Source organism: Sinohyriopsis cumingii, chromosome 3 (genome assembly GCF_028554795.1).
Source record: "Sinohyriopsis cumingii isolate HCF-2022 chromosome 3, ASM2855479v2, whole genome shotgun sequence".
Classification (NCBI taxonomy): domain Eukaryota; kingdom Metazoa; phylum Mollusca; class Bivalvia; order Unionida; family Unionidae; genus Sinohyriopsis; species Sinohyriopsis cumingii.
In genome coordinates this window covers 94,795,623-94,823,202 of record NC_142963.1, presented here as the reverse complement: position 1 = coordinate 94,823,202, position 27,580 = coordinate 94,795,623, and the positions used below count along the sequence as shown (strand labels likewise).

Below are 27,580 nucleotides of genomic sequence, written 5' to 3'. Positions count from 1 at the left end.
TAATATGAAACCTGGATCCAAATCAAACATAGATGAGCCAATTATATAGACTTTATCACAACAAATATATTTCCAAAGTTTTTCCTTTTATGTCAGAAGTCCATATTTTAAGGGTCATTTCTGTAAGACTTACAACAAAACCAAAATGGTTCCCAGGTCTTGCATGAAGATTACATTACATGTGATGGGAACCTTGCATGACATTTTCACTGTGCACTTATTATTATAAACTTTAACATGACGAAGTAACCCAAATTAAATTTTTTTAAGTGTATGGTGTGCATATGATGTTAAATACTGTATATGTAGCCAATTAAGGTCATTACAGCATCATTCTCTTACCTGAGTATCTAATTATCTGGCAAAAATTATACTTCTATTAAAGCAAAGAAAAGCTTTTTATGATACTGTAGATCTCAGCGGTTGAGTCTTACATGTCTAGCACTTACTTGGGGATGACCCTTATTTCTGGTGTGTATTTATCCTTATTTCTCTTTTTCCTTTTCCTCCTTTTCTTCCTTCTCTCCTTTAAGGAAGAGCCTTTATCTTCCTTCATCTCTTCCTTTCTTTGCATCTTTGTTGGAGGATCTAGCTGTTCAATGCTCTCCCTGGAACCAACAGAATCACATTTCTTCTCCAATGAGTCTTTCCCAGTTTCTGTCCCAGAGTCTGTTCTAGTCCGACTCCTTCTTTTTCTGGACCGCTTCTTACCGGATTTACCAGCATCTCCAACCTTAACACTGTCAGCATCTTCTGTACTTAAAAAGTTCTTTTCCTTCTGTTCAATTGATTTCCTCTTTCTCGGAGATAAATGTGATGTGTTACTGGTTTCAGATTTAGATTTAATAATACTACCTGAGGTCATATTACCTTCCTGTGACTCATCAGATTTTGGCTTAACAGATGCTGCTGTACTTCCTTCAGACTCAGACCTTATCCTTTTTTGTGATGGTTGTTCTGACAGAGTTTGCTTGTAAGTCATTTCTTTTGAATCTTCACTTTCCACCTCTTTGGATTCTGAATCTCGTTTTCTCTTCTTGCCTGTAACAGAACAGCCTTCACTCATGCCAAAATTACCCACTGACTCTAATGGGTCATACTCCTTGTTTGATCTGTCTTTATCAGTCTGGTCTTGTTGATAAGTACTACTATCATCTTTGGGATCAGATGCTTTCTCTTGTCCATCAACTTTCTTCATGTCCTTTCCTTCACTAGTTCTTCTCCTTCTCTTGTTCCTTTTACTTCCTTTCCCACCTAAAGTACCTACGGCTTCCATATTTTCACCAACCTGTTGCATCTCACTGTCCTTTATCACTTGTTCTTTTTCTGGGTTGGTTTTAGTTTCTTCTGGAAAGCAAATCAGACCATAAGAGTTTCACTACAATTCAATTACAAGCCTGTAGCAAAGCAATATTGTTCTTATGATTTCTCAGCTACATGTATCCCTAATTGTTCCCATTTTACATATCTGGAGAAAGTATCCCCAATTATAGGTTTTAAAAAAACTTAAATCCATTTGCCCATTTGAGCAAGAACTAAAATATTTTACTTGCCCAGAAAAAAGCTCTTACTGAACCAGCTGTTATATAACAAAATAAAAGTTAACAATGTTAGCAACCTAAATTGTATCACATCACAGTCTGGAACTTGTTCTCTGACCCTTCTAAGATCAATTATAAATACATGTAAATAAAAACTGAAATCAGTCTGTTCTCTCTCTGTTAAGCATTCATTAGTATGGAAGAATGAGAGTAAAGCACCTCTATGAATTTGATCAAAACAAATGGAAAACAAACATCAGGCAGAAAGAATGGCCTTCCAATGGACAAAGCTTTCAATATTTGTGACAGAACATCTTTACAGTAAAGAGAAACACTGGTCAGCCCAGAATCAGCAACTGCCCATTTGGGCAAGTTATTGAAAGACACACTTGCTACTGCAAATATTCACTCACCATTAAAATGTTTTGCAAATCAAAAGCCCACCTTGAATCACATTCCAAAATCCTAAATTTCTTACTTTAACATGCTTGGGAAGTTGCAAGACATTACATACAAATGCACACAGAGGTGTGAATGCTGCAGGATTACTGACTCCACACACCTTTTCTCTGAAAACCACTGGGATAAAAACAAAATGATCTGAGATTACTAATCTGACATATACTGGCCTAGAAGCCAAATAATAGGAAATTTAAGTAACTCATATTAAATACCATGAATCTGATCATTATCAAATGTTGTAAAACTGATGACTAAACACTTACATTATTCATCATTTTCGTCACAGATATAAATATTCATACAAGATTTTAAAATAAAAAATAGAAACTATTTTTCTTCAAAAACTCGCAAAGTTACCAATCATCCACAAATAACTGTGAGACCGATCATTTGCTTTACACAAGCAGTGTTCAAAATAACAATACACTGCACTGACAACATAGATTTAACATGCACTTTGTACTCTTGCCAGTTTATAAAAAGTAATAATGAAAATTTTCATTTTGCTCATTTCACTTTGAATTAGAGAAAGGTACTTATTCTGCCTTGTGAAGAAGCTGTTTTCTATTCTATCTTCTTGGTCACATTCATTAACAAAGTGTAAAATGTTGAAATGTAGTCTAATTTCCACGAGCACATTTGTTTTTGTGGTGACATGGGGCCTATGTCTGTTTCTCTTCAATAAGAAATGAACAGCTTCTTAGTACTGTCCACATTCCAGACGTGAAAGAGAGACTCTCTTATGTGACTGCTTACTAATTACTAATCTTCAGCGGTAATGCAGAGCTTCTGTTGGCCAACATCTTTATGGTGCCAGTCAGGAACATAATTTGATAACCAGTCAAAAGACTGTTATTAAATAAAGTACTTATTGATCTGAGTATATATATATATATATATATATATATATATATATATATATATATATATATATATATATATATATATATATATATATAAATCAACTATCTGCAATTCAAACATATATAACTAAACGTACCTGCAGTCACAGACATGCATATCCTTACACTTCAGTACCTGCAGTCACAGACATGTACATCCCTATACTTCAGTACCTGCAGTCAGAGATGTACATCCCCATACTTCAGTACCTACAATCATAGATATGTACATCCCCATACTTCAGTACCTGCAGTCACAGACATGTACATCCCTACACTTCAGTACCTACAGTCACAGACATGCATATCCCTACACTTCAGTACCTGCAGTCACAGACATGTACATCCCTATACTTTAGTACCTAGTCAGACATGCATATCCCTACACTTCAGTACCTGCAGTCACAGACATGTATATCCCCATACGTCAGTACCTGCAGTCACAGACATGTACATCCCCATACTTCAGTACCTACAGCCACAGATATGTACATCCCCATACTTCAGTACCTGCAGTGATAGACATGTGTATCCCCATACTTCAGTACCTTCTGTAACAGACACGCATATCCCCACAGTTCAGTACCTGCAGTCACAGACATGTATATCCTCATACTTCAGGCAAGCCTTGTCTCATCTGGCAAACAACATTTTTTATCTCACAAAACAACTTTAGCATTGAAATATCATATTTCATGAATTCTCAAATATTCCCCTTTTCCACATATTTTTCAAGAAATGTCTTCGAAAACAAGCCAAATGAATAAAGAAAAAACCCTAAACTACACCACCACAAAGCTGAATTCTCAAAAGAAACCTTTTTGGACTATTGTTCAAGAAATTTATGCAAAAATATACCATAGGCATCAATTACATAAATAGCCTACAGTTTCTTTAACATTTTCTAAGATGTGTGGAAGGAGAACCTGTAAGGACAAGCTCTTGTCATGGACAGACTGACATGAACAGATAGAGTGACACAATGAGGCAATGACAATATTCCTGCTCTTTGCAGAAATATGGGGATACAAATACTCTTATTACTTCATTTAATTGTCCAAACTGTCAAATTTCAATTTTGTTCCAAATCTGCCATTTTTTCTACATGCACATAAACTTGAATTTGGGCATACCCGATCAGTGCTGGATGCATAATGCATGTATATTATGTTATGTATATTTGATCTAATTTAATTGTTTGTTTGTTAGTTTTAATTTTTTTCAAATTTAAATTTATTTATTTGGATTTGACATTGTCCAGAAATTCAATTCAGTTCTTTTTGACCAGACTGTTACATTTTCTTTTGATAAACAACTAATAACAGAAACACTGTATCTAGTTTCTGACCTTGAATCTGAACCAGTGACACTTTTGGTAAACAACTTTTTTAAAATTTTCTTTTTTATTCTTTCTCAGAGTAAGAATTATTAAGTTAAGTCAAGGCCATACCTGGATGACATGATAATTATCATGTAACAAATTTCTATTCCTTCTGGAAGGATGAACTCTTGACCCACATCTGGGAATCTGTTTTGCATTTTAGTTAGTCTTACAACTGATGTCATGATAAGAATTCATTCAGTTGGGCTCCAAACAATTGAGACGTTAAGTTATGTTGTGACCAGTTTGAGTTGAAATTTTATTTTATTGAATTTCAAGTGATTCTTTTCCCTGGAAATACATAAGTGCTCCTACAAAATTCTTGGACAAAGACATTCACTGAAATTTATATGGAATTCAAAACTAGAATAATATTTTCTGTGATTCAACAAGAATCTGTTGACATAACAGCACTCTGCAGGTAACAGATGTCATCGTCTTCCATTTTGGATTTCATCAGGATTCGCACTCAGTTCATTCAGGACTTTTTATTACTAGGACTTCTATTTTTTTAATTCTTGGATTAGTTTTGAATTTGATTTGTAAAACCATTAGTTATTTTTTCTCATTTTTCACTTGATAGTCTAGGGAAATAAATTATGTTAAATTTTACAAAGCTTGTTGTCTTCACTCTAATTTTTTACATTTTGTAAGAGCCTAGACTCATAACAGTTACGCATGTACACACCTGGATATTCTGAATGCTGTAATGTTTACAAACTCTTCATTGTTAAAGTAAATGAGTATAAAATTCATGGGGGGGGGGTAAAACTAAGTTTAATGATGTCATACTTACCTGCCATGACTGCCTTGCTTACCTTCAAGGAAACTCAGTGACCTTGTCTGAGCACATAATTCCAACCTACAATTGTACAGAACATTCTAGAAATCTAGAACAGAGAGAACCCAGAAAAGTCTGACCACCACATAATCAGCTCTTGCAGGACATTCTTCCTCTCTGACTTGGACCCAGATTACGCTTAAGATATCATTGCAGGGGTGGAAGAAGGAATCTTCCAACAGTAACAGGAAAATATAACATTATTAAATTAGTTTACCCTCCCCCAACTATATATTTTAATAGCAGTACCTGTCACTATTGTCTTGATGAATGTTGGTTCAGAGGGAGGCTGACTTGTACATAAAAGATAATATACTTGCCCTTATGGAATTGATGACCACTACTTTAAGTTGGCAGAAGACTCAGCCACTTTTATGCCATAATTATTAGGCCAAAGGAACAAATATATTCACTCTAGTTGTAGTATGTCACCTCCAAAATGTGGCACTCATAACAACAACTTGTGATGAATTATTAAAGTAGGCCCAAGATGTAACAATAGTTTTAATTTCATGGGCTTTAATTCTCAGTAATAAAACATACCACTCAGTGAGGAATTGATAAGCTCTCTTGGCATTGTGGACATTCAACCTGGAAAACATACCTCTCAGCAATGGACTAAGCTCTCTTGGCATTGAGGACATTCAACCTGGAAAACATACCTCTCAGCAATGGACTAAGCTCTCATGGCACTGAGGACATTCAACCTGGAAAACATACCTCTCAGCAATGGACTAAGCTCTCATGGCACTGAGGACATTCAACCTGGAAAACATACCTCTCAGCAATGGACTAAGCTCTCATGGCACTGAGGAAATTCAACCTGGAAAACATACCTCTCAGCAATGGACTAAGCTCTCATGGCACTGAGGACATTCAACCTGGAAAACATACCTCTCAGCAATGGACTAAGCTCTCATGGCATTGAGGACATTCAACCTGGAAAACATACCTCTCAGCAATGGACTAAGCTCTCATGGCACTGAGGACATTCAACTTGGAAAACATACCTCTCAGCAATGGACTAAGCTCTCATGGCACTGAGGACATTCAACCTGGAAAACATACCTCTCAGCAATGGACTGATAAGCTCTCTTGATAGTGAGGACAATAAAAGTGGAAATGGTAGATGCCAAGATATCAGCATCCTACCCTTTCTTCTCCCTTCTGATGCAGAAAATAGAACCATTAATGCCACAGCTGGGCAGAGAGGTCTATCTTGATTACCCCTTTATAACACAGCCAAATAGAACAGTAAATACCGTAGTTGGGCAAAAAAAGTCTATTTTTATTATCCCCAGCACTGATATGATGGGGACTGGGGATGTCTATAGGAAGTAGTACTAACAAAGGGATCTGGTTTTTAGCCAGAAAATCTGGCAGATGATGGAAAGAAACTGATTCAGAATTGCCATAGGACAGTAAAAAGCCTTTTTCTATAGACAAGATATGAAACTCGCTCCTTCCTTCAGATGCTATGGAAAGCAGGAAAACAGTTTTAAGGGTAAGTTTCTCGAAAGATGCTTCACCCAGAAGGTATATTAGGGGGTTATGACAGGTCCATAACATGCATGAGAGATTCCATCTTGGTATTAATAAATGAGATACTGGTCTCTGCAGCTCAAAATACTTGAGCAGATTGGAAAGATGAAGGTTTCTGTGGAGAAGAGCTTCCCTGTGCTGTGACAGCAGGTCCCTCCTCTGAGGTAATGTCTTGGTTGAGAAGATCATTTAACTATGACTGATGGGCTCACAGAGGGGCTATCAAACCTCTAAAAAGTTCACTAGCTAAGTGACCATCAAGATTTCAAGAAAAGCAATCAATGGCAGGAGTCCACAGGCATTATTCCCAGACCTTAATAAATGCCTCATCTAGAAAAAGACAGGTGAGAGAAGGCCTGAATTGATGCCAACAGTCTCATTTTCTTTCAGAACAAGGAAAAATTGTACCGGTAAAATCTGGCATATTCCAGTGTAATGGAATCTCTGATTTCCCCCCAGTTTGTAACAGCCCTGAAAAGAAAAGTATGTACTACCAAAGCTAGTAATCTCTGAAAAAGAAATTATTATGCAGATATTTTATTTCAAAATATACTGCAAATATCAGGACAATAAAGTAAAAATTAAACTAGTACTGCCTAAGCGTATACTTACCTGAAGCAGTGCAGTAAAATTATTATAATGCAGTGATTAAGGGTACTGACTAAACAAGAACTTATTAAATTCCACATCTGATGAAAAAAGGTAAGATTCTGGAACTATAATTGGGTAGTGATACCTACCCAAGGCAAAAATACTATGGTACTGCCAAAGTACTGAATAAAAACACAGAAGTACTTACTTTAACACTGGGTTTGGAAAAGGGGAAGAAAAGATATGAACACCACTAATTTAACTCAGCGCAATAAAGTCCCCATAACTAACAACTTGGATCAAATCATGAACAAAATATGAAGGGATAATCATTCAATTAAACTAAATTTAGAATAATCTGCTAAAACATCTTCAAACATGAAAATGAAGGTAAATTTTCCATGAGTGAATTGAGCTGAATCATAAAAATCTGAGGAAAAGTATCCCGCATAAGCTGGTTATGTTGTTATCATACTTTTCTGGGATCTCTCCATTCTAGATTTTGAGTACATTTCATTATGAGAGGTTGAAATTATGAGCTCAAATGGGGGGACTTAGTGTTCTGGAAGGTAAGCAAGGCAATAATGTCAGGTACTGCATTACTGCCATTAAAATGTGACATCTATGAAACACTGTCAAGTCTGCAGTTTTTATATTTCAGATTTCTAACCTTTACTGGCACACAGAACATACCTTTAGATTCAAGCGGAAGACCTTTCTTCTTGAGGAACTCTAACTGTTTATTGCTGTGTGGAAACTTGCCAATTCTGTCCTCTGCTTCTACAGGGGGATTGTTCAGCTCCTGTTAGAAAAACAATAATATCGCACAAGATGAGTATTTAAAATTTCTACATTTGAATAATTTATAAAAAGGCTTTCAGTTTCTAAATATAATATTACTCATTGTAGAGATTCAACTGAGATGACTTCTTCTTGGCCAGAACATAAGTTTCTTTTTCTAGCATGAACTCACAAAAGAAATTTCTTTTAAAGAACTTGTGAAAATAATTCAATGAGGTAACATAACGCTTTGACATGGTTCAATTTTGCATAATGTATGCTAGTTTGTTCTCTGGAAGAGATTTCCCTCATTTTATGCTGTAACACTTTATCAGAGTATTTCCATGATGGGATCTGGTAGAAAACCGACATGTTACAAAACATACAAATTTAGAAATTACCCCCCCCCCCCCGGAAAAATTGCAAGAGCAAACTAATTTATCGATATACATATCCTTAAGGCAACGGCTATAATATTTACCAAGTTTCATGGCAATCCATCAAAACCTGCTGGACTAATTATGCTATTAATATTAGGCCAAACTTTGTATTAACCTACAAGACAAACATAGCAATAACTCCAACAAACATTGTGAGAGCAAACTTATACAGCTTTATCTCCTTGCAATGACTGGATTTGCAAGGCAGTGACATCCTCCTAATGTATTTGAAGAACAAATCTATTTTGTTGGATAATCTCCTTTTATAACACTGATTACAGATTAATAAATGGAATTAATATTGTTATTATATGGACATCATTTTCTTGTTAAATGAACATACTGTATATACTTGCGTATAAGCCCATTCGCATATAAGCCGAACCCCAAACTGAACAGGTATAAATATTAGAAAGTGCATGACCCACATATAAGACAACCTTCAACTCCGAGACATCTCAAGATGCACTAGGTAAGTTCTAAATGCATTTATTTAGGCAAACTTATAACATAAAAACATTACATGTATACTTATCTCGAGGTTGGCGTGCATGATTATTAAAAAGAAATGGTATAAATTTGAAAAGTAATTTATTTAATTATGTTTTCTTGTTGTTTCTGCCTAATTTAGATTTGTGAATAGTTTGATCGAATGATGACAAGAATTTAGCAGTCATGAGTTGCTGTAACACTACCTCTCCCTTCTGACTCGATTATTGTTTGTTTATGCATTATAGTATTGGACATTTTATATCAGTACACCCGTAATTACGTTTTTACTTTGCTTTGAAATTGTAAATACCTAACTCATTAAAGTGTAATTCCAGTATGACAACACAACGAACAAACAATACAGTTTGATTCAACGCTCGCAATTAAGCTAAGCTATTGAATGTATCTACATGATACACGTAGGTTTGATTATGCGTTGAATTAAGTACATTCCTCAGAGTTGAATCATGGGCATCATTGTGCTAAACTTTAATGACATCTCCAAAATACAATAATAAAGTTTTAGAAATAATGCTTCGAAAATTATGCTAATACCGTAAAAGCTGAGTTGTAGTTTGCCTTGATGTAAGCGACTTTACACCATGCCCGTTAACTTTCACGTTGGGAGGGAAAAAAAACCCTCATTTTTGGGATTACGCCACGCCAACCTCCACCTCTGGATTTCATATCTTCCAATTTTTGCAGAGACCTTCCAATTATTACATTATGTCTTCGATTTTCATTTCTTCTAAACAAGAAAAGTCCTACATATTCTGTTGCATCACCTGTGAATTATTGTTGTGACAAAATAATTACTTTTTTATAATGAATTCACTTCACAAAATAAAATTTAAAGTTTAAACATTATTCACGTAAATTAATGATTTTTTTTTTACCTCAACAATACAAAAATAAAAAATAAAAAATAAAAAACAGAACATTAAAAAAAAATAATAAAAAGGTCCACAATTAATTTCAATCCCAAGAAAGATTGCTATGATAGCTGTAACTCCATATGCTGTAGCGCCATTCCCAAGAATGAAACTTACACGAGTGAACACCTGGCATTCTTATACTGTATATACCAATGCATAGCTGCCAACCTTCCAGGCTCACAAATAGTGAAAATAGGGATAAAAATTAGTGAATCTGGACATGAATTAATGAAAAATACCATGACAATAACTCCATCCACTCTGACCGTCAATACTACACTATATCAAGATCGCAATATAAAACTAAAACACTATATATATGCAGAAATATATCTACATTTTCTATTTATTATGGTATTCATAAACTTCACTTGTTTGTGTGGTTATTTATCAAGACATGACACTGTGGCAGACTTGAACTTCCTCAACTGCTTGATCGTAAATTTGTTTTCAGAACAGTTCAGACTTCTTGCCTGCTGGTTGATCATGGTGACTAAAATTGCTAACAAATTTTCTGCACCTAAGGAGGCCCTAAAGTCTGTCTTATTTCTCCTCACAAGAGAAAATACTCTTTCACTGTCTCTGTTGCTGTGAGGAATGCACAGGAGCTGCAGCCCTTTTTGGTTCTTCCACAGGAAAATTTGGAAGCAATCTACGAGTCCGGGAACATTTGTTGGAACAAATGTTTAGCATGGTCTACAGCTGATAAAGCAACAAGAAAAGTAAAAAATAATGCTTCGGCATTGGTAGCTTGCAGGTCTTCTGTCAATTGCTTAAAATATTCCAGAGCTGAAATCTGCGAATTCTTAATTTTCCCAACTTCTACGTGTTTTTGCAACCGATGTTCTTCCTCACACTGTCTCTGCCACCATACCCAATGCTAAAATTTGTGACACACTGTGTGCAAAAAGCATGATGTATATCAATGTTTAATGGCAGAATGCACGGTCAATTTTTGGTATATTTCAAAATAAACTTCACTTTTTGAGCAATACATTTCTTTTTCCTTGGTGGTGAAGCCATTTTCAAGATCTTACATGTGATACCGAATGGTAATTCAAATCAGTGTTGGTGACGCATGCTCAGAGCAAAATTCTGGTTAGGTCCCAGTTTCTCTCAAAAGCATTTGTAAAACTACTATTACACATATAGATTAAAATAGGCTAAAATGCTTGCTATCAGGCCAACTGTACCAATTGGCTGTAGTTCTACTAATATCGCAACCAGCAGTACCGGACCGTTTCAGCAACTGCCAATATCATGACTAGTGCTTAACGGGAAATGGGTTATTTTATGAAAGATTTAAAATAATTGAGAATTGGTGAATTTTCGTGAATTTTTTGCTTGTGGCATGAATATGTGAATCGCCGAGGGTTGGCAGCTATGCCAATGTTAATTACCATCATTAAATTAATAGAAGGAATGAAAATACATACCATGCAGCAAGAGTCCTCAAAAAACTGATTCAGAATACATGTTTTATAATTAACAATACTAAATGCTTTATGACTTGCCAATAAGGAAACAAGGTTGGATATACAAAGAGGGGAAAATAGTTGCCATATGCACGGTGTGTGTTTGTGTATGATTTGGACTTTTTAACATAGCTTTAACAATTTTTCAGTCATATCGCTACGATGTCTGCAGTTTGGCAGTTTATAGTGATGTCTAGCACTGGGGCATCATGCCGCAGACATGTAGCACGATGTCCCACCCAGTCACATCCCAACACTAGGCCAATCAGTCCTAACACTAACCTCGTAATGCTGAGCGTCAAGCGAGGCAGCTGTTAGTACCATTTTTGTAAGTCTTTTGGTATGACTCGGCCAGAGATTGAACCCATGACCTCTCGCATCCGAGGACGACGCTCTAACCACTAGGCCACCGGAGTGGTTCGCCACATGTATGGTACCATGAGGCTGGTTATTTTTGTACCTTTAGTTCAACAAAACTGGGAATCCTTTTTTGCCAATCAATTGCTGGTGCTTGCATAACACACATTAGTGTAGAACGTGGTTTCTTTGAATTATGATGGAGGGGCCAATCGTTTTTACAAAATAGATGCATGGATAATGATTAACTTTTAATTAGTCACGCTGACTTTCTTGCTTGTTTATTTAAGGCTAATCTTTATCTATTGTGCAGTTTGATCACAGCTGACCAAAATATGAAAATAGGGCACATCCTGGGGGAAAATAAGGCACGTCACAGGGAGAAACAGCAAATCTTTTTGTGAATTTCATGCATTTTAGACCAGGACGATCTATCAATATTTAGTGAAAACAAGGCTTTAAAAATGCCACGAAAAACCTCTGGATTTTAGGTCCCAATCTCTTTTTTCCCCATTCGGTTTCCCTACTTGGCTTCTGAAAAGTTCATAGGTATGAATTACACCCCGTTTTACAAAACTAGGTAATCGTGCTAATATTCTGGAATAAAAGGCAATTACACATCAATGTACTGGTCAAAATTCCCTCTTATCACAAGCCAGTTTCAGAGTTTTAATGATTAACTGACCTGTACTGCTGTCGCAAAATGAAAAACAAATTCACTGACTATCAACACAGGAGATGCCGAAACATCAAGCTTTCCATTGTGTTGAAAGTCATGATGTTTGTTCAGCTAAAATACAAAATTAAAATTGACTGATGTTGATTTTAGTTGATCTATATAAGAATTTTAGCCTTTATTATTACCACTCTTCGTGAACATGTAAATTATGATTGTCATGTGCCTTGTACAATTAAACATACGTACCTTTTAAAAAATATTACCTCAATTTGTAGGATTGCAGATACCATTAAAAAAGAGTAACTCGTGAGCACGTAATTCAATGTAAATGAAACAGCTATTAAGGACTAGCTGAAATGTTATCTGGAAGAATGCAATTTGATCAAAACAATGAATAAAGCAAAATCTGCATCTAATATGTTTGGGAATAAGCAAGGATTTAAGTGATGCTTTGCACTGTGTAAGTACTGTACATAATAGTTCAGCATGATTTCCCTGGTAAGCTCAACAGGTCCGCAAATTATGAAGTCTGTATTTACCTTTATTTAACTTCATGTTGGAGAAATCTGAAAATGTGCACATATAAAATAATAACAAAATCAATCATAGTACTACATAACAGTTTACTAATTGTCGGGTCATCGAAAGTAACTTTTTCTTACATGCCTATGTCTTAGGACACAGAAAAAATTATTGTTTCATGTCCCAGGATTTACAGCCAACAATAGTCAATAAAAAGACCTAAAAACTGTCAAGTTTAGACAATGGCTCATGGATAAGCCTACCCCCTTCTTCCAGGCCTTGACTTTTTCCTAAATTATTTGGCTTATACACGAGTATATACGGTAAAATGTAGTGATAAAATGATACTGTTCACATCAAGCTGAACTAACCATCTCCAAAAGTCACTGTTAATACATGACCTCGTCCAAAACACTGTTAATACATGACCTCCTCCAAAACACTGTGCTGACAATGTAGTTTCTTACCCATAATAAGGATTTTAAAACTTAATTCTTTCTTCATTAGACCTGGTGTTCGAAATTTAAACATAGGGATTTTCAAGAGGTTCGTTTTTCCTCCAAGATCCTCAATAAATGGAGTACTGTGTCCCATCAAATTTATACACTGACCATACTGTATAATGGAATATCCTGCTATTGGATAGAAGCTATCATCATAAAAGATGCCCCTGTGCTGCCATGTCAAAACATTAATCCAACCTCAAGCATTTCTAGCTAGTACAGTGGCACACTGATATGATCTGTGTACAGGATACTTTTAAAAATATTAAGTTGTGTAAAGGTACCGTATTTCATGTTATTTTTTGTACATGAAAAAATGATTATTAATTTCAGTGTATGAAAAATTATATGTAAAATAAATAATTATAATTTGGTGGTACTGACTGCGTATGAAAAATAATGGGATTGTACCTGAACAAGTTCTACAGAGCATGCACTACTTGACAACCTAACGGTACAAACGTACAAAGTAAACATATTTTCTGTTTCATTCTCCTCTCAACTCAAGAATCTAATTACAATAAAAATAAAAGTACTCAAAGATTTTTGTTGTTAATAGTGAATGAGAGAGAGAGAGGAATATGTCTCAGTGTGCAAGCTCATCTCTGTTTAGAGCATTTGTAGAAGTCTAACCTCACAAGCTTTCAGCGCTGCCTCCTCCGTTTGAAATTCAATAAATGCAAATCCTTTAGGATCCTTTGTGCTCCTGTACCTAGGGATGCTGATATAAGCAATTTTACCACAGTCTGAGAAAACCTTTCTTATCCAATCCTGGTCCACACTACTAGGCAGGCATTCCTGGAGATCAAATTACAGAAATAATGCACATAACTTTGATTGGATTAGTGACTGATGTTGAGTACAAGCAACAATGACTATATTACTTACCAAATCATGAAAGAGCATATTTATTTTGATTTCCAAACAATGATAACAAGGCAATAAATTCAGAGTAAGGATAAGCTATAATAGGGGTACACAGAGAACACTGATAATAAGGTATCCATAGAGACAAGTTATATTAGTGATCTACTGATGACAAGGTATCCATAGAGACAAGTTATATTAGTGATCTACTGATGACAAGGCATCCATAGAGACAAGTTATATTAGTGATCTACTGATGACAACTTATCCATAGAGACAAGTTATATTAGTGATCTACTGATGACAAGGTATCCACTGAGACAAGTTATGTTAGTGATCCACTGATGACAAGGCATTCATAGAGATAAGTTTAAGGTGATTACAATTTATCAAGCAATCAATGTGTACAGTAAGCATAACAGTTACTTCTCATAAATCAGATATTTTTATCTAAAAATCTGTTATTTAACAAGTTTAACTTTAAAATATTAAACGAATCTTCCTTTCTTTCTTAACAGAGCTCTTACCACATAGACTGTCCTAGCATCTACATTGCCTGGGTCTGAAAGAGGTGAACTTCTCTTGACGGATGAACGGTCCTCACTTAACTGAGAAGAAAAAAAGGGTCAAGGGTCAGAGTTGTTCATATTTGATAGCCATAAGTATTTCAAATCAAAATTTCAATTTTCAACACTGATGCTGAATCCAATCATATTCTTTGTTTTTTGCTTTTTAAAAATTCAATACTTTTATTCATTTCTGAAACCTCTGGAATTTTCTGTGCTGGTATTTCTTTATCAATTTCAAGTTCTAGATCAAGGAAAAGTATTCAAAATGTAAGTCATTTATACATGTTCTTGCTATGTTCTCATTCTATTTCCCTTTTCTAATTTTTAACTGTCCTAATGTTTTTGTACACATGAAAGATAGATGAAAATCTGTCACCAGACACAACTATAAAATGTCACAAAAAAAGCATTTTTTAAATTATCCATTCTAAAATCCTGACTGAATAGATTTTACCTTATGAAACTGTATGCACATACCTGGAGGAACTCTGAGTGGGATACAGCTTTGGCCAATACACTGACATCTAAAGCAAGGGCTTGGATTCGGTTGAAGGTCAGGAACAATGATAAATCAACATCTAAAAGAGAAAAAATGCTCCATAACAATTACTGTATATTATGGCTTCAATTGTGATGAAATGGCTTGACTTTTAACTATTTTCTCTTTATACTATTTCAGTTCTGGGCCCAGGTGGCAGAATGGTCTAAGGTGCTGACCTTTACCAGCCACTGCCATCAGATTTGTCTGTGTGAATTCAAGTCTCTGGCTCAGCCGATGTGGGTATGAGAGAAAGTTTGCCAGTTACTTCTCATGGACAGGTTCTTCCTCCATGAAATATACTGGCCACCATGTAAAGCCTATCATGCACTGAAAAATGGTGTTAAGTCAACATACTGCCACCATTTCAGATCTTCCATATGACCCCAAAGAGAATGAAAATTAAAGATGTAGGCAGTTTCAAAAACAATTTGCCCTTAAGATTTTGATCTTTGATAAAATGTACATACCACATCCATTCAGAAATAAAGCATGTCCAAATATAAAGAGAAAAGACCCAAATCTGTCCTTGTCTTCAAAATTCACATAACATGTTTCTTAAAGACATGCTCATTTGACAAAAGCAAGCAACTATGCAGATATAGAAAACCTGGCAGGAAAGAAATCATATGCTACCTGTAAAATGTGTAGGTTGGGGAAGTGAAAATTTAAAAAGGCAAGTAAAATATGAAATTTACTTGCCCTTTGGCAACCAGACTATATATTCACAAAATATGCACACACAAATTCTGTTTTAACATCCAGTAAGAAATAAACTAATAGCTGTAATGTGTTCAACTGAACAATGCAGTTCAACAGAGAAATTACTTGGTTTATATTGTACATGCTCACTCATAAGTCAATGCTTTTTATTAGAAATTTGATTCATACAGATTAGGGGGTTATCATATAAATGTAACTTAATAAGATTTTAAAATCTGACCTTAGCATGTGAAGACAGCACTAATTTTTTTTCCCCCAGTGGAAATCATTTGATTGCACTGTGAATGTTATCAGCAGACTGATTTAATCTCCACTGACTGATAACATCACTCAAATGGTAAGCAATGTTAACAGATTGTCCCAGATATGCAGGAGGTTGTAATGACCCCTGTCCCTGTTCTGCGTCGATTTGTGTGCACAAATGTAGATTGATTCCTTAACCCCCCCACTCAAACCAGGCTTCTTCTCCATCTAGGATTTTTACTGAGTTCCAAGTTACAACCTGCTGCACATCTGGGACAATCTGTAAGCAGTGCTGCCAACCCTCCAGACTAGCAATTAGTTAAAAGAGGGACAAAATTAGTGAATTTTGAGCACAATTTAGTGAAAAATTATACCATGACACTAGCTCCATCTAATTTGATGGTCAGTACTGCATTATATGAAAATCCTGAAATAAAACTAAAACATATTATTTACACTGATTACATGTACAAATTTATTTGCAGCCAATTTACTGATATAAAACAACTTCACACTGTTTGTCATGATGCTGTGGCAGACATGAAAATCCTCAATTGGGCTATGGTAAATTTGTTTTCAGAACAGTTCAGGCTTCTTGCCTGCTGGCTACTCTTGATGAGTAAACTTGTTGCAAATTTTCAGCACCAAAGGAGGCACTAAAGTTTGTCTTATTTTTCCTTACAATAGGAAATACTCTTTTACTGTCACTGTTGTTGATCTCCAACTGAGAAAGGCAGGTTATATTCAACAAGAAAACTCACAAATAATGCTTCAGCATTGGAAGTTTGCAGGACCTGAGTAGGTCGCTTAAAGTACTCCAGAGCAGAAACCTACTGGGTGCTCTTCATTTTTCCAGTATCTATGTGCTTTTTGCAAGCTGTGTGCTTTTTCATATCGTTCTGTCACTTGCCCACAGGGACTCATATTGTTGCTTACAATTTATGTCATACATCTACTATATAATAATATTATTATATAGTACATGTATGACAGGTAAATTGTAAGCAATGATATGAGTCTTTGTGCACATTACCAATTCTAAAATTTGCGACATAACACTGTACGGAAAGCATATAATGTACATTGATGTTTGATGGCTGAATGCAAGGCCAATTTTTGGTGTGCTCCAATCTATATTTCACTTTTTGTGGAATACATTTCTTTTTTGGTTGAGGTGAAAACATTTTAACTGATGTGTAGCTTAATTATGAAATGGTATTAATCCATAAGATGAAACGTCAAACAATTAACAATTAGTGGTATCGGCGCATGAGCTGAGAAATATGAACTCAAGCAAATTATGATACATGCTAATCTTTCAAAATCTAAAAAATTGCTACACTCAAAAAAGCTGTCTTCATTTGGTGTTTGTTTAAAAAAAATTAAGTTCCTACGATTATGTATGTGTGTTATTTAAAAAACAAAAAAAATAACAGTTGGGCCCCGGTTTTCTTCATGATTATTTGCAAAACTTCTTTTCTAAATATTGATTATATACATTACAATACTTGCTACAGAGTAAACTGTAACAACTGAATTCAGTTCTATAAGGTTTGAAACAAACATGCACGGACGTTAATCAGCAACTATAGTTTTCCTCATGGACTAATAAATACAAGTGCTCTTGATTAATAAAAAATGCATGCATGTAATTATTTTAAAGTTTGCTTTTCTCATATTTTTTATGAATTACATAACAGAAATGAGGACAAATAACTTGCTATTTGTTTTACTGAACTTGTTGTAACTCTCTTATGTAAATCCAGATCAACTAGATGCTTTATATTAAGTATTACAAATGGTGTGCAAAGCGTTATTGTTGCACTGACCAGGATCACAGTTAAACAAAGAAAGTGAAGAGAACAATACTGGCGATTTGTACAAGGTGTGGAAAATCCAGCCAAAAGGCTGAAGACTGACAATAATGAGGACAAAAGGGAATACGACAAACAGTATGATAAAGAAAGTAGAAACCAAACTTTTCTAGAGGAGTGAGAATGCGGTTTGCTGTGGCTTAACTTTAACACCAAAGTAAATGAAATGTTTTGCAGTGTCTGCACAGATCATTCAAAAAATGGATGATAAAATAAAAAAAAGCTCATTTGTAGTTGGATGTTCCAATTTACGGCTGGAAACAATAGTACACCATGAAACCAAATCACAAATCCATCAGAAATACATGATCACGAGTCGAGAATTATTGAAACCCAAAGAACAGTCATCTGCAAATATAATCATCATGACGCAAAACAAAAAGAAGAATGTCAGTTTTGTTTAGGAATGTTCATGCTGTAGTAAAAACGAGAAGGCCATTTAGTGATGATATGTGGATGATCCAACTGGATGCCAAAAAGGGAATTGATGTTGGTCAAACATGTCAATGACAAAGTGTTTGGAAGAATTTATTGCACAGTGTACAAGAAATAAACTTACACAAAAGATTAAATCAGTACTATTTATTAGTATTATCACTGATGGTTCCACTGATATAGGGTTCTGTGAACAAGAACTTGTTTACGTGAGAACTGCCATGGGTGGGCAAATATGCACTTCATTTCTGGGTATGACAGAAGTTTCATGAGCTAATACTGATGGGATTTTAGGAGCTATTGATGATGCATTTACAATAATTGCGATGCCTGATTGCAAAAGTAAACTTGTTGGATTTGGTCTTGTAGGAGCTGCTGTCAATACTGGAAAAAACAATGGTGTTATTGATAGATTTAGAGAATCGCAGAAATGTCTTGTAGGAATACATTGCCATGCTCATCATTTGGAATTGGCTTACAAAGCTGCCGTTGAAGAAAAAAAAACTATCCATGCAAAAGTTAAGCAGCTGTTAAAAAGACCTTTACTATTGTTATTGGAATAGCCCTTTAAATAGAAATGATTTGTTAGGTGCACGTGAGGTGCTGGGAATCACCAATATAGTTCCTACTCATGTTGGTGGAACTAGATGGTTGGCACATTGGCAGAGGGCTTTGGACAATTTGTGGAAATGAAATCCAGCAATAGTCAGCCACCTCCAGATGTTGACTAAAACTGATCAGCCTTCACCTAGAAGACCTGAAGCTACTGGGAAAGCAGTTGGCTATCTGAAAATGTTGCTAGATTTGCATCTTGTTAATTATGCCCACTTCTTGACAGATGTCATAAATGTACTGTCCAAGTTGTCAATAATTCTTCAAAATGAGTCTTGTTTGGTGTCTGAAGTGTACCTTAGAGTTCTTACAACTATTGGTGTCTTGAAACAGAGAAAAAGAGACAGACCTAGGTTAAAAAAGTTTCAGCAGGATATTGGTAATGGACCTATAAAAGAATTTCATGGTTTTGTACTAAAAAAAACAAAGTTTCCCAACATAAGTGCAGTTATCACTTCATGCTAGAGAGGACACAATCAACAGTTTAGCAGAATTTGCCCGATTTGACAAACAGCAATATGATGTATTGAAAGCCACACATTTCACAGATTTTCATTTATGGCCAGTAGACTAAAATCATATTAGATTTGGTTAACAGGATGTTACTACTCTGCTGGAACATTTTTCCCCAGTAATGACAATGGCGGGCTTCGATCGAGATAACGTGAAGAGGAGTGGCATCTCTTGAAAAGTTTAATTTATGCTTGTGGCTGTCAGGTAGAGAACTTACAATTGTGTGATATAAACAAGAGATTTCAAGAACGTCTCACTAACATTCTTGCACTGGTGGATATTGTGTTTACCCTTCCAACCTCACCTGCAGATGAAGGGCAGGGATTAAGTGAATTGAAAATGACGAAATCTGATTGGAGATGCGGACTGCACAGCAGTGTATTAAATGACTTGTTAACGATTCACTTTTGATGTGAAGACATTGCTGATTATGATCCAGTGCCAGCTATATATTTATGGAACTCTTGTGGACCAAGACAAAGAAGACCACTGTACAGGGCTGAGCAAATCCCACAGCCCGACGTCCCAGACTAGTCATTTTTGAAGTCGGGCAAGTAAAATTTTCCAAGTCGCTAGTCCGGGACAAGTGCTTTTTAAAAAAAGTCTGGCTAGTCCTTATTTTCTTGCTTTAATCACTATATCTACCTTTATTTGGCCAATCATGTCCTCCGGACGTACTGAATACTTGATTCTATCCCTCTTTGTGTATACATTTACATCCTGTTACCGCTTGACTGCATATTGAGCTAAGCGACCAAATTATCGGCAAATCAAAACACTTCAAACAAAAGAAAGCCAGTGTGATCAATTAGTAGTGTTTTGTAAGCGGTTTTGTTGCAATGAGTTTACTGAATCTAGATCATAATGAGCGGCTCACTATGATTTTAATCTAGTGAGTCAGTGTAATTAAATTAATGAAAGCTACTTTACCGACATCAATGTTGGTTTCCTTTATTAACTGATTAAATGACTGTAATGATTCTTTAATTTATAATTGATTACACAGATGATTAACTTCCATGCATGATATTGTGTTTGAAGTGAAACAATTACGCTAATTAATGAGTTGTTTCAGTTCGTATTTAAAAGAGAAAATTGATGTCATGATCACTTTAGAAGTAGTTATCAAGCAAGCTGTGGATAAAATGAGTTTGCTAAATTATTTTCGCAAGGAAGGGAAATAAAATACCCCATCAAAAATTTCAAAATAAATTTTTGATATTAAATTCTGTAACTAAACAACAACAAACAGCATATCTGACGGTGTACACACAGATATAAAGCACCTTTGTGGGCGGGGGAAGTGGGGGGGGGGACAACTGTCTGGTGCCCCCCCACCCCAAAAGAAGGTAATAACAGCAATTTGGAGAAGACTTCTTTAAGGAATTCCTTAAACCAAAAGAGTTTACAAATGCTAATGAACATTTCTGCAAATGGACCAGAGCTTGAGGACTTTAACCCTGACACAGCTATCAACTGCTGGCTTAGTGCTGGTGCAGGTGGCAGACATGGACATATTTTCAAATCCATCAGCTAAAACATATATATATATATACATGAACCTGAAGAAGCCAAATGTATAACCAATGTTTTTGAAAAATTAAATTCTTTTAAGAAATAATTTGGTATATTATTTCGTTTTTCTTTCTTTCTATGGATTAAGTACATACATCTCATCAAATCTCGGCAAGTGATTACCATTTTGGGACCAGTGAAAAGTAAGGTGGGACTAGTGAAGAGTAACGTGGGACTAGTGAAGAGAAAGGTGGGACTAGTGAATTTTCTGAAACCACTTGTCCTGGACTAGTGGTCAAAAAAAATTTGCTCAGCCCTGCTGTATATGGAGGACTATTCTGAATCGGATGGAGATTATGATTTGGAACAAACTGATGGCAAATCAATATAATTTATAATGTGTATAAATCTCTATTGCTGTGTTACGTACATGCATTTTATTCACTATTGGATTTTGCTGTGGACTAATGTGTATTTTGTCCTATTAGTCCGCTAGACTAGTGAATAAAAAGTTTTGAACCCTCATTCTACCGGCATCACAACTAGCAATAAGGATCATTTTGTGTATGAGTGACCACTGCTGCAATTTTGACTTGCACTTAACGGGATAAAATTAATTTTTCTCGTGACTTAAACAGATTGAGAATTTGTGAAATCATAATTTTCTGTATGCAGCATAAATCTGTGAATCGCTATCGAGTAGTGAAACTCAGGCCAAAATCATGAGGGTTGGCAGGCCTGTGTAAGAATGAAAGCTTCAGGTTAGCTTTCTCTATGTTTGTTTATGTTGGTTGAAAATTTAAAAACATTGTCAAATATGAATAATATTACTACACAGTTAAGCTCTCACTTAAAGTGATAATGCTGTTGGCATGTCAAAAATATTGTACTCAAAGTGCAATATTTGTCTATTACATATAAGCATCAATACATTAACATTTTTAAAACAAAATGTGTTAAAAATTCTAACACTAATTTTTTAAACAAATCTTACAGCCATCTGCAGATTCCTCCATTTTCTTTTTCAAGAACCTGTCTTTGTGAAGATTGGCATCGCTGAAGTAAAATTCCATCTGCAACATGAAACAAAATTGCTTTACCGGTATAAATAAAAAAGGAAAATAAATCAATCAATGAGGTCACATACTCAACAACAACATGCTGTGTAGCATAGAAGCTAGCTTATGTTTCTTTGCCAAGCTCCTCAAGTCATTTCATTCTGGCACACAATGCTCCATATGAAAACAAGACACAGGCTTTCCTTAGATTAAAAAATTAAGGTCTCTTCTGGACTAATCAGCATTCTAAATGAGAGTTCTGGTACAATGGTGACAACTAGGTTCCTTTGCAAAAAAAACACTGTACTGTCAAGTATTCTTCAAAGTTGAGTCCTTGGGTCTTACCAGATATTTTAATAGGTGCACCAGAAACTGAAGTAAAGGACATGGTATACTGCTTCAAGAGAAACCCCCTAAAGGTATACAGAATCAAGTCATGACTAGTTAATACAGTTACATGTATATAAATAATTTTATAAATGCAGGCCTAGAGCAAGTGGCTTTAACAGTATGACTTGTTTCCATCTATCAGCTCTGGAAAGGCTTTATTTAAAAAATATAAAGACCTAGTTGACGGAAAGAAGGTGTACATGTGTGTGATTTGGATGTAACAAATTTTAGATATATCGCTATCATGTCTGCAGTGTCGCAGGTGATAGTGATGTCTAGCACTGAGACATCATGCTACAGACATGTAGCAAAATGTCCCACCCAGTCACATTATCCTGACACCAGGCTGACCAGTCCTAACGCTAACCTCTTAATGCTGAGCATCTAGTGAGGCAGCTGTTAATGCCACTTTTAAAAGTCTTTGGTATGACTCGGCAGATGGCGTTCTAACCCATGATCTCCCACATCCAAGGCAGATGCTCTAACCACTAGGCCATGATAGCAGTCAAGAAGGCCAGTGCAAAAATTTATACAGGCTGGAGTTAGGGCTATCCTGTTCTTTTGAGTACAAGTAACAACTTTCAAAGACTTACCAGTAGTTTCATTTGAATGCAATTGACAAAAGGTGAGGGTATAATATCCTTTACATGAATTAAGGAGATATGCAACCCTTGAAAATTGTTGCCACGAGCAACTCGCAATTTGTTATGACAACTCGCTAGCCAAAGCATGCCAACATGGGTGGGGAAGGATGACAACAACTGTCAACATCGAATATATAATAGGTTCAGGTAAACAAAAACAAAAATAACATTATTTGTCTTTGTTTTAATAATAATAAATACTTCACTTATTATGTTAAAGGATTTAACTATTTACAATTTTTTTAAATAGCTATATTAAATGTCACTGTAAATAATCATTATTAATCCAAACACTGGATACCCAGCGAAGTGGAGAACAAATTAAACACACTATGAACACAAAATAAAAAAGAACGAATATAAAACAAAGCAAACAGAAAGTAACACACAGCATGGGACCTACGTGATGTCTCAGTAGGACAGGGCACTTGCTGCTGAAGCAATCAACTCTTCTGAATCCAAACATTGCCAAGTTACTTTGGTACAAATGTGCAGACAATATGCTGAAAGGGGTGGGTATGTATGTGCCAAATACGCCTCTTGCCTGCGCATGGCATGCATGGAAGATGTATAAGTACATTATTATTGTTATTCTAATTCTATGTTCTCAGCAATTGCGACTCATGTTTAAACTGAAAACGCTAGTCAAATTGATTGCCAGTAAATAAATTATTTTTTAAAAAGTAAATAAAAAAATCACAATTTTGCGTGAAAAATATCACTGTATGATAGTCTACTTGTTATTTCTGGAGCTCACAAATAACATTTTTCCACTAGCTAATTGCGAGCTTGCCAGTGGGATTTTCGAAGGTTGGATATGTAAGGACAACATTTTGACTGACTTTTCTAATTTCCCTCTCTAACTCCATACATACACACACACACACACACACACAGAGCAAAATGCCATAAAACTGAAAACCTTTGAGACCCCAAAAGTTTTTAGTTTTGTGAGGTTTTCAGCTGAGTTTTTGGCAGATAGTGAAAAAGTTATCTCTATCTCCTTTTCTAAATACTTATGTGATGCGAGAGAGATTATATAATATAGGGTCTGAAATTGTAATGATTTTGGTCCTAGCTTAGCTAAACCATTGACACACAGGATCATTCAGTTTGTCAAATTTGCAGGCATTGTTGAAATAATGCTTGTTTGCATCTCTGTTGTTTTCAAACTCAGTCTTGTACAATTCCATTTTCTTAAGAGTATCTGAGTAACTATGCTGAATTTTCCCCCTAGTTTGATCAATGTAGGTTTTGGCATAGAATCATACTTATTGGTCAGATTTTTATCTTGTAAGGATAATTCAATCCTACGATTCGAACTGGCTGTTCTTACATCCTGACATGCATTTGAAGACCAATGACATGTATGCAAAGATGTTTCTCCATTTAAAATCAATTAAGTGAATCTGGCTTTTAGAATACTATTTTTCTGGTCTCTGTCAACAAATCTACTAAAACAATGCCACATGCCTGTTTAATAAAATCCTTATATTTAATTTTAAAAAACCCATAAATATTCTGTTGAAGATATAAATGAATAGCACCAATCACAATTAGATCATAAGCAGATAAACCTAATCTTTCTTAAATTGCTCATTTACAAACATCATTATGAATAATATGTCTTCAAAATCTGGCTATAATTTTTCTATTGCAAAGACTTCATGTTAACCTACTGTCAGCCTAAATCTGTGTTGGTGTGTATGTCAAGCATTGTTTTAACCTCACATGCCCTTGAGACCTTCTTAAGAATTTTGTCTCACAGATAAACCTACTACAGTACTTGCTAACCAAGAATAACCTCTTCCACACGTGCCAGGAATTTAGCGGCTAAATTACATTTCAAAGTTTTAAGTGAATTTTATTTTCATGGGTTCTCGTAAGAGTAAAATCGAAATTTGGGATCAAAATTTGTTATGGCATTCTGAGTCACAAGGTTTGAGTTCATTGGAGAAAAAAAATTCTTAAAGAAGTAAAAATTTAGGAACCTAAAATAATATTTGTCTTCAGAGGATTCAAATATGGTATAGTTTTTGTTTTGACATTTCTGGATGTATATTTCACTGCAGGTTTGTGAATTGACAGAATATTTTAATTAAATCTGAAATAATAAAAAATTATGCACACATTCATATGCTTATTGTATAATGGCAGTTTATTTTGGTCTGATTTCTTTCCAGTGCTCTACAATGAAAGAAACCATGAATTGCAAAAAGACAAATGAATCAATGGTACAAAAATCTAGATTACATTCACAGAGAGAGAGAGAGAACAGGTTTCTAAAATTGATTCAACAAATGATAAACACTAAAAATTCATTGTATTTATTGTGCAAGTAACTGAACAATGAAGGAAAGAAAGAAAATGGCAAGAAGACACAAAGAAATGTAATATTTCAAGGTAAATTTAGGTTGGAATGTAAGAATGTTTTGTAATTTCAAAACAAATTTCCTTTAAAACATGAAATAATGTGGTGTTCTTAAAGTATAGTAAAGTTATCATAAAGCGATGAAGCAGTACATATCAAACATTCAAATCTTTCTCAGCTAAATGAATTTTAATTTAAGACACATTTCCATAGATGATGTCTTTAATTCCTGCCCTGTCTTCAAAATCATCCATAAAAGTGTAGAACAATGCTGAATAGTCTCAATCAAATAACATGAGAAGCACTGTCCAACACACAACTGTTTTATTTGGAACAGAACACGAGTATAATCACTTATAAAGTCTAAACTGATTGGTCATATTTATCTTTATGCACAATGCAAAATTATATTTTAAAAATAAGGAAACTGGGCACAAAAGACAAACTTATTTGACCCTGGTGAAAAAAGACAAACAAAACTTGTAATGAAGCTGCACCTGTACAAGAAATCAATTAGAAAATATTCTTTCATGTGATACCAGTTATGAGGCAAGTTCAAAGGGTACTGGGAAAGAAGAACAATCATACTTGGTTTATCTCCCTTTTGTCACTCTGCCTTACAATATAGCTTGTATCAAGCATATCATCTAATGGCTAGTGAAAGTAGAAACTGATTTTTAGCAGGAATAACAGTAACAAACCACAGAGTTAAAAATCTGAACAGTTCCTCACCACCAACCTGTTGTCATAACTCTTATTACCAACCTGTTATCATAACTCTTATTACCAATCTGTTGTCATAACTCTTATTACCAACCTGTCGTAACTCTTATTACCAACCTGTTGTCATAACTCTTATTACCTACCTGTTGTCATAATTCTTATTACCAACCTGTTGTCATAACTCTTATTACCAACCTGTTCTCGTATTTTCTTGTAGATGGCTTTCATTCGTTTTCTGACAGGCTTCTGCGACAATACAGGCTTCTCCATCTTGTCTGTCTCCATCTAGTATTTTCAAATAGATACAAAAATACTAAATTACTCTAAACAATGTCCTTGTTATTCTTAAAGTCTATCTGATCAATTTATACAGAATAAAACATCATATTTCGGGCAGATATTGTTGGTCCGTATAATCTAAAGGTCCTGTAAGAGATAATATCAGATCTTTCACAAACTCAGTATGATAAATTCCCTCTCTAGTTTGAGGCAGAGCAGTCTAAAACATTGCTTTTACAAATCAGAGACATTTCAGTCTCTCATGGGTTCGAGTCTCTGGCTCAGCCAACATAGGTATGTGAGAAAGCTTGCCAGTAGCTTCCTATGGGTCAGTGGTTCTTCCGGGAATTTTCTGGGTTCTTCCTCCACCGAATATACTGACAACATGTGTTGAAAATGGCATTAAACTCAAAAACAACAACTCTCACTTGACAATCAATTCACTTGTTGCTCTTATTCATAATAAAATATGAGCATTAGTTTATGACCAAGATCTGAGCTTTTTGGAAAATCAGTGTTCATTCCAGAAACAGAAAAAGTGGTGCCCAATGGTTCCTACCAGGTAAAAAGAAAAATTGTGGTTATTTACTAAACAGGAATGGCTGAGTGGTCTAAAGCGCTCTCCGTTATGGATCACTGCCATCTCACCTCTGTCTGCGTGGGTTCAAGTCTCAGATTCAGCCTATGTGGGTATGTGAGAAAGCTTGCCAGTAGCTTCTCGTGGGTCGGTGGTTCTTTCCGGGGTTTTCCCAGGTTCTTCCTCCACCATTAATACTGGCCGCC

The 27,580-nt window shown here is 35.3% G+C and overlaps 1 protein-coding gene across 1 annotated transcript in view; it reads right to left on the bottom strand.

Moving 5' to 3' along the window:
* The window catches only part of LOC149803321 (la-related protein 7-like), a 54,486-nt gene that overhangs the window by 23,472 nt on the left and 3,434 nt on the right, over positions 1-27,580 (bottom strand). The window contains exons 2-8 of the mRNA XM_089953028.1: positions 26,714-26,803; positions 22,327-22,405; positions 15,357-15,457; positions 14,838-14,918; positions 14,077-14,241; positions 7,954-8,062; positions 450-1,347 (exon numbers count right to left, since the gene is read on the bottom strand). Coding sequence (XP_089809154.1) covers positions 450-1,347; positions 7,954-8,062; positions 14,077-14,241; positions 14,838-14,918; positions 15,357-15,457; positions 22,327-22,405; positions 26,714-26,803 — 1,523 coding nt within the window. The remainder of the gene's footprint in view (positions 1-449; positions 1,348-7,953; positions 8,063-14,076; positions 14,242-14,837; positions 14,919-15,356; positions 15,458-22,326; positions 22,406-26,713; positions 26,804-27,580) is intronic.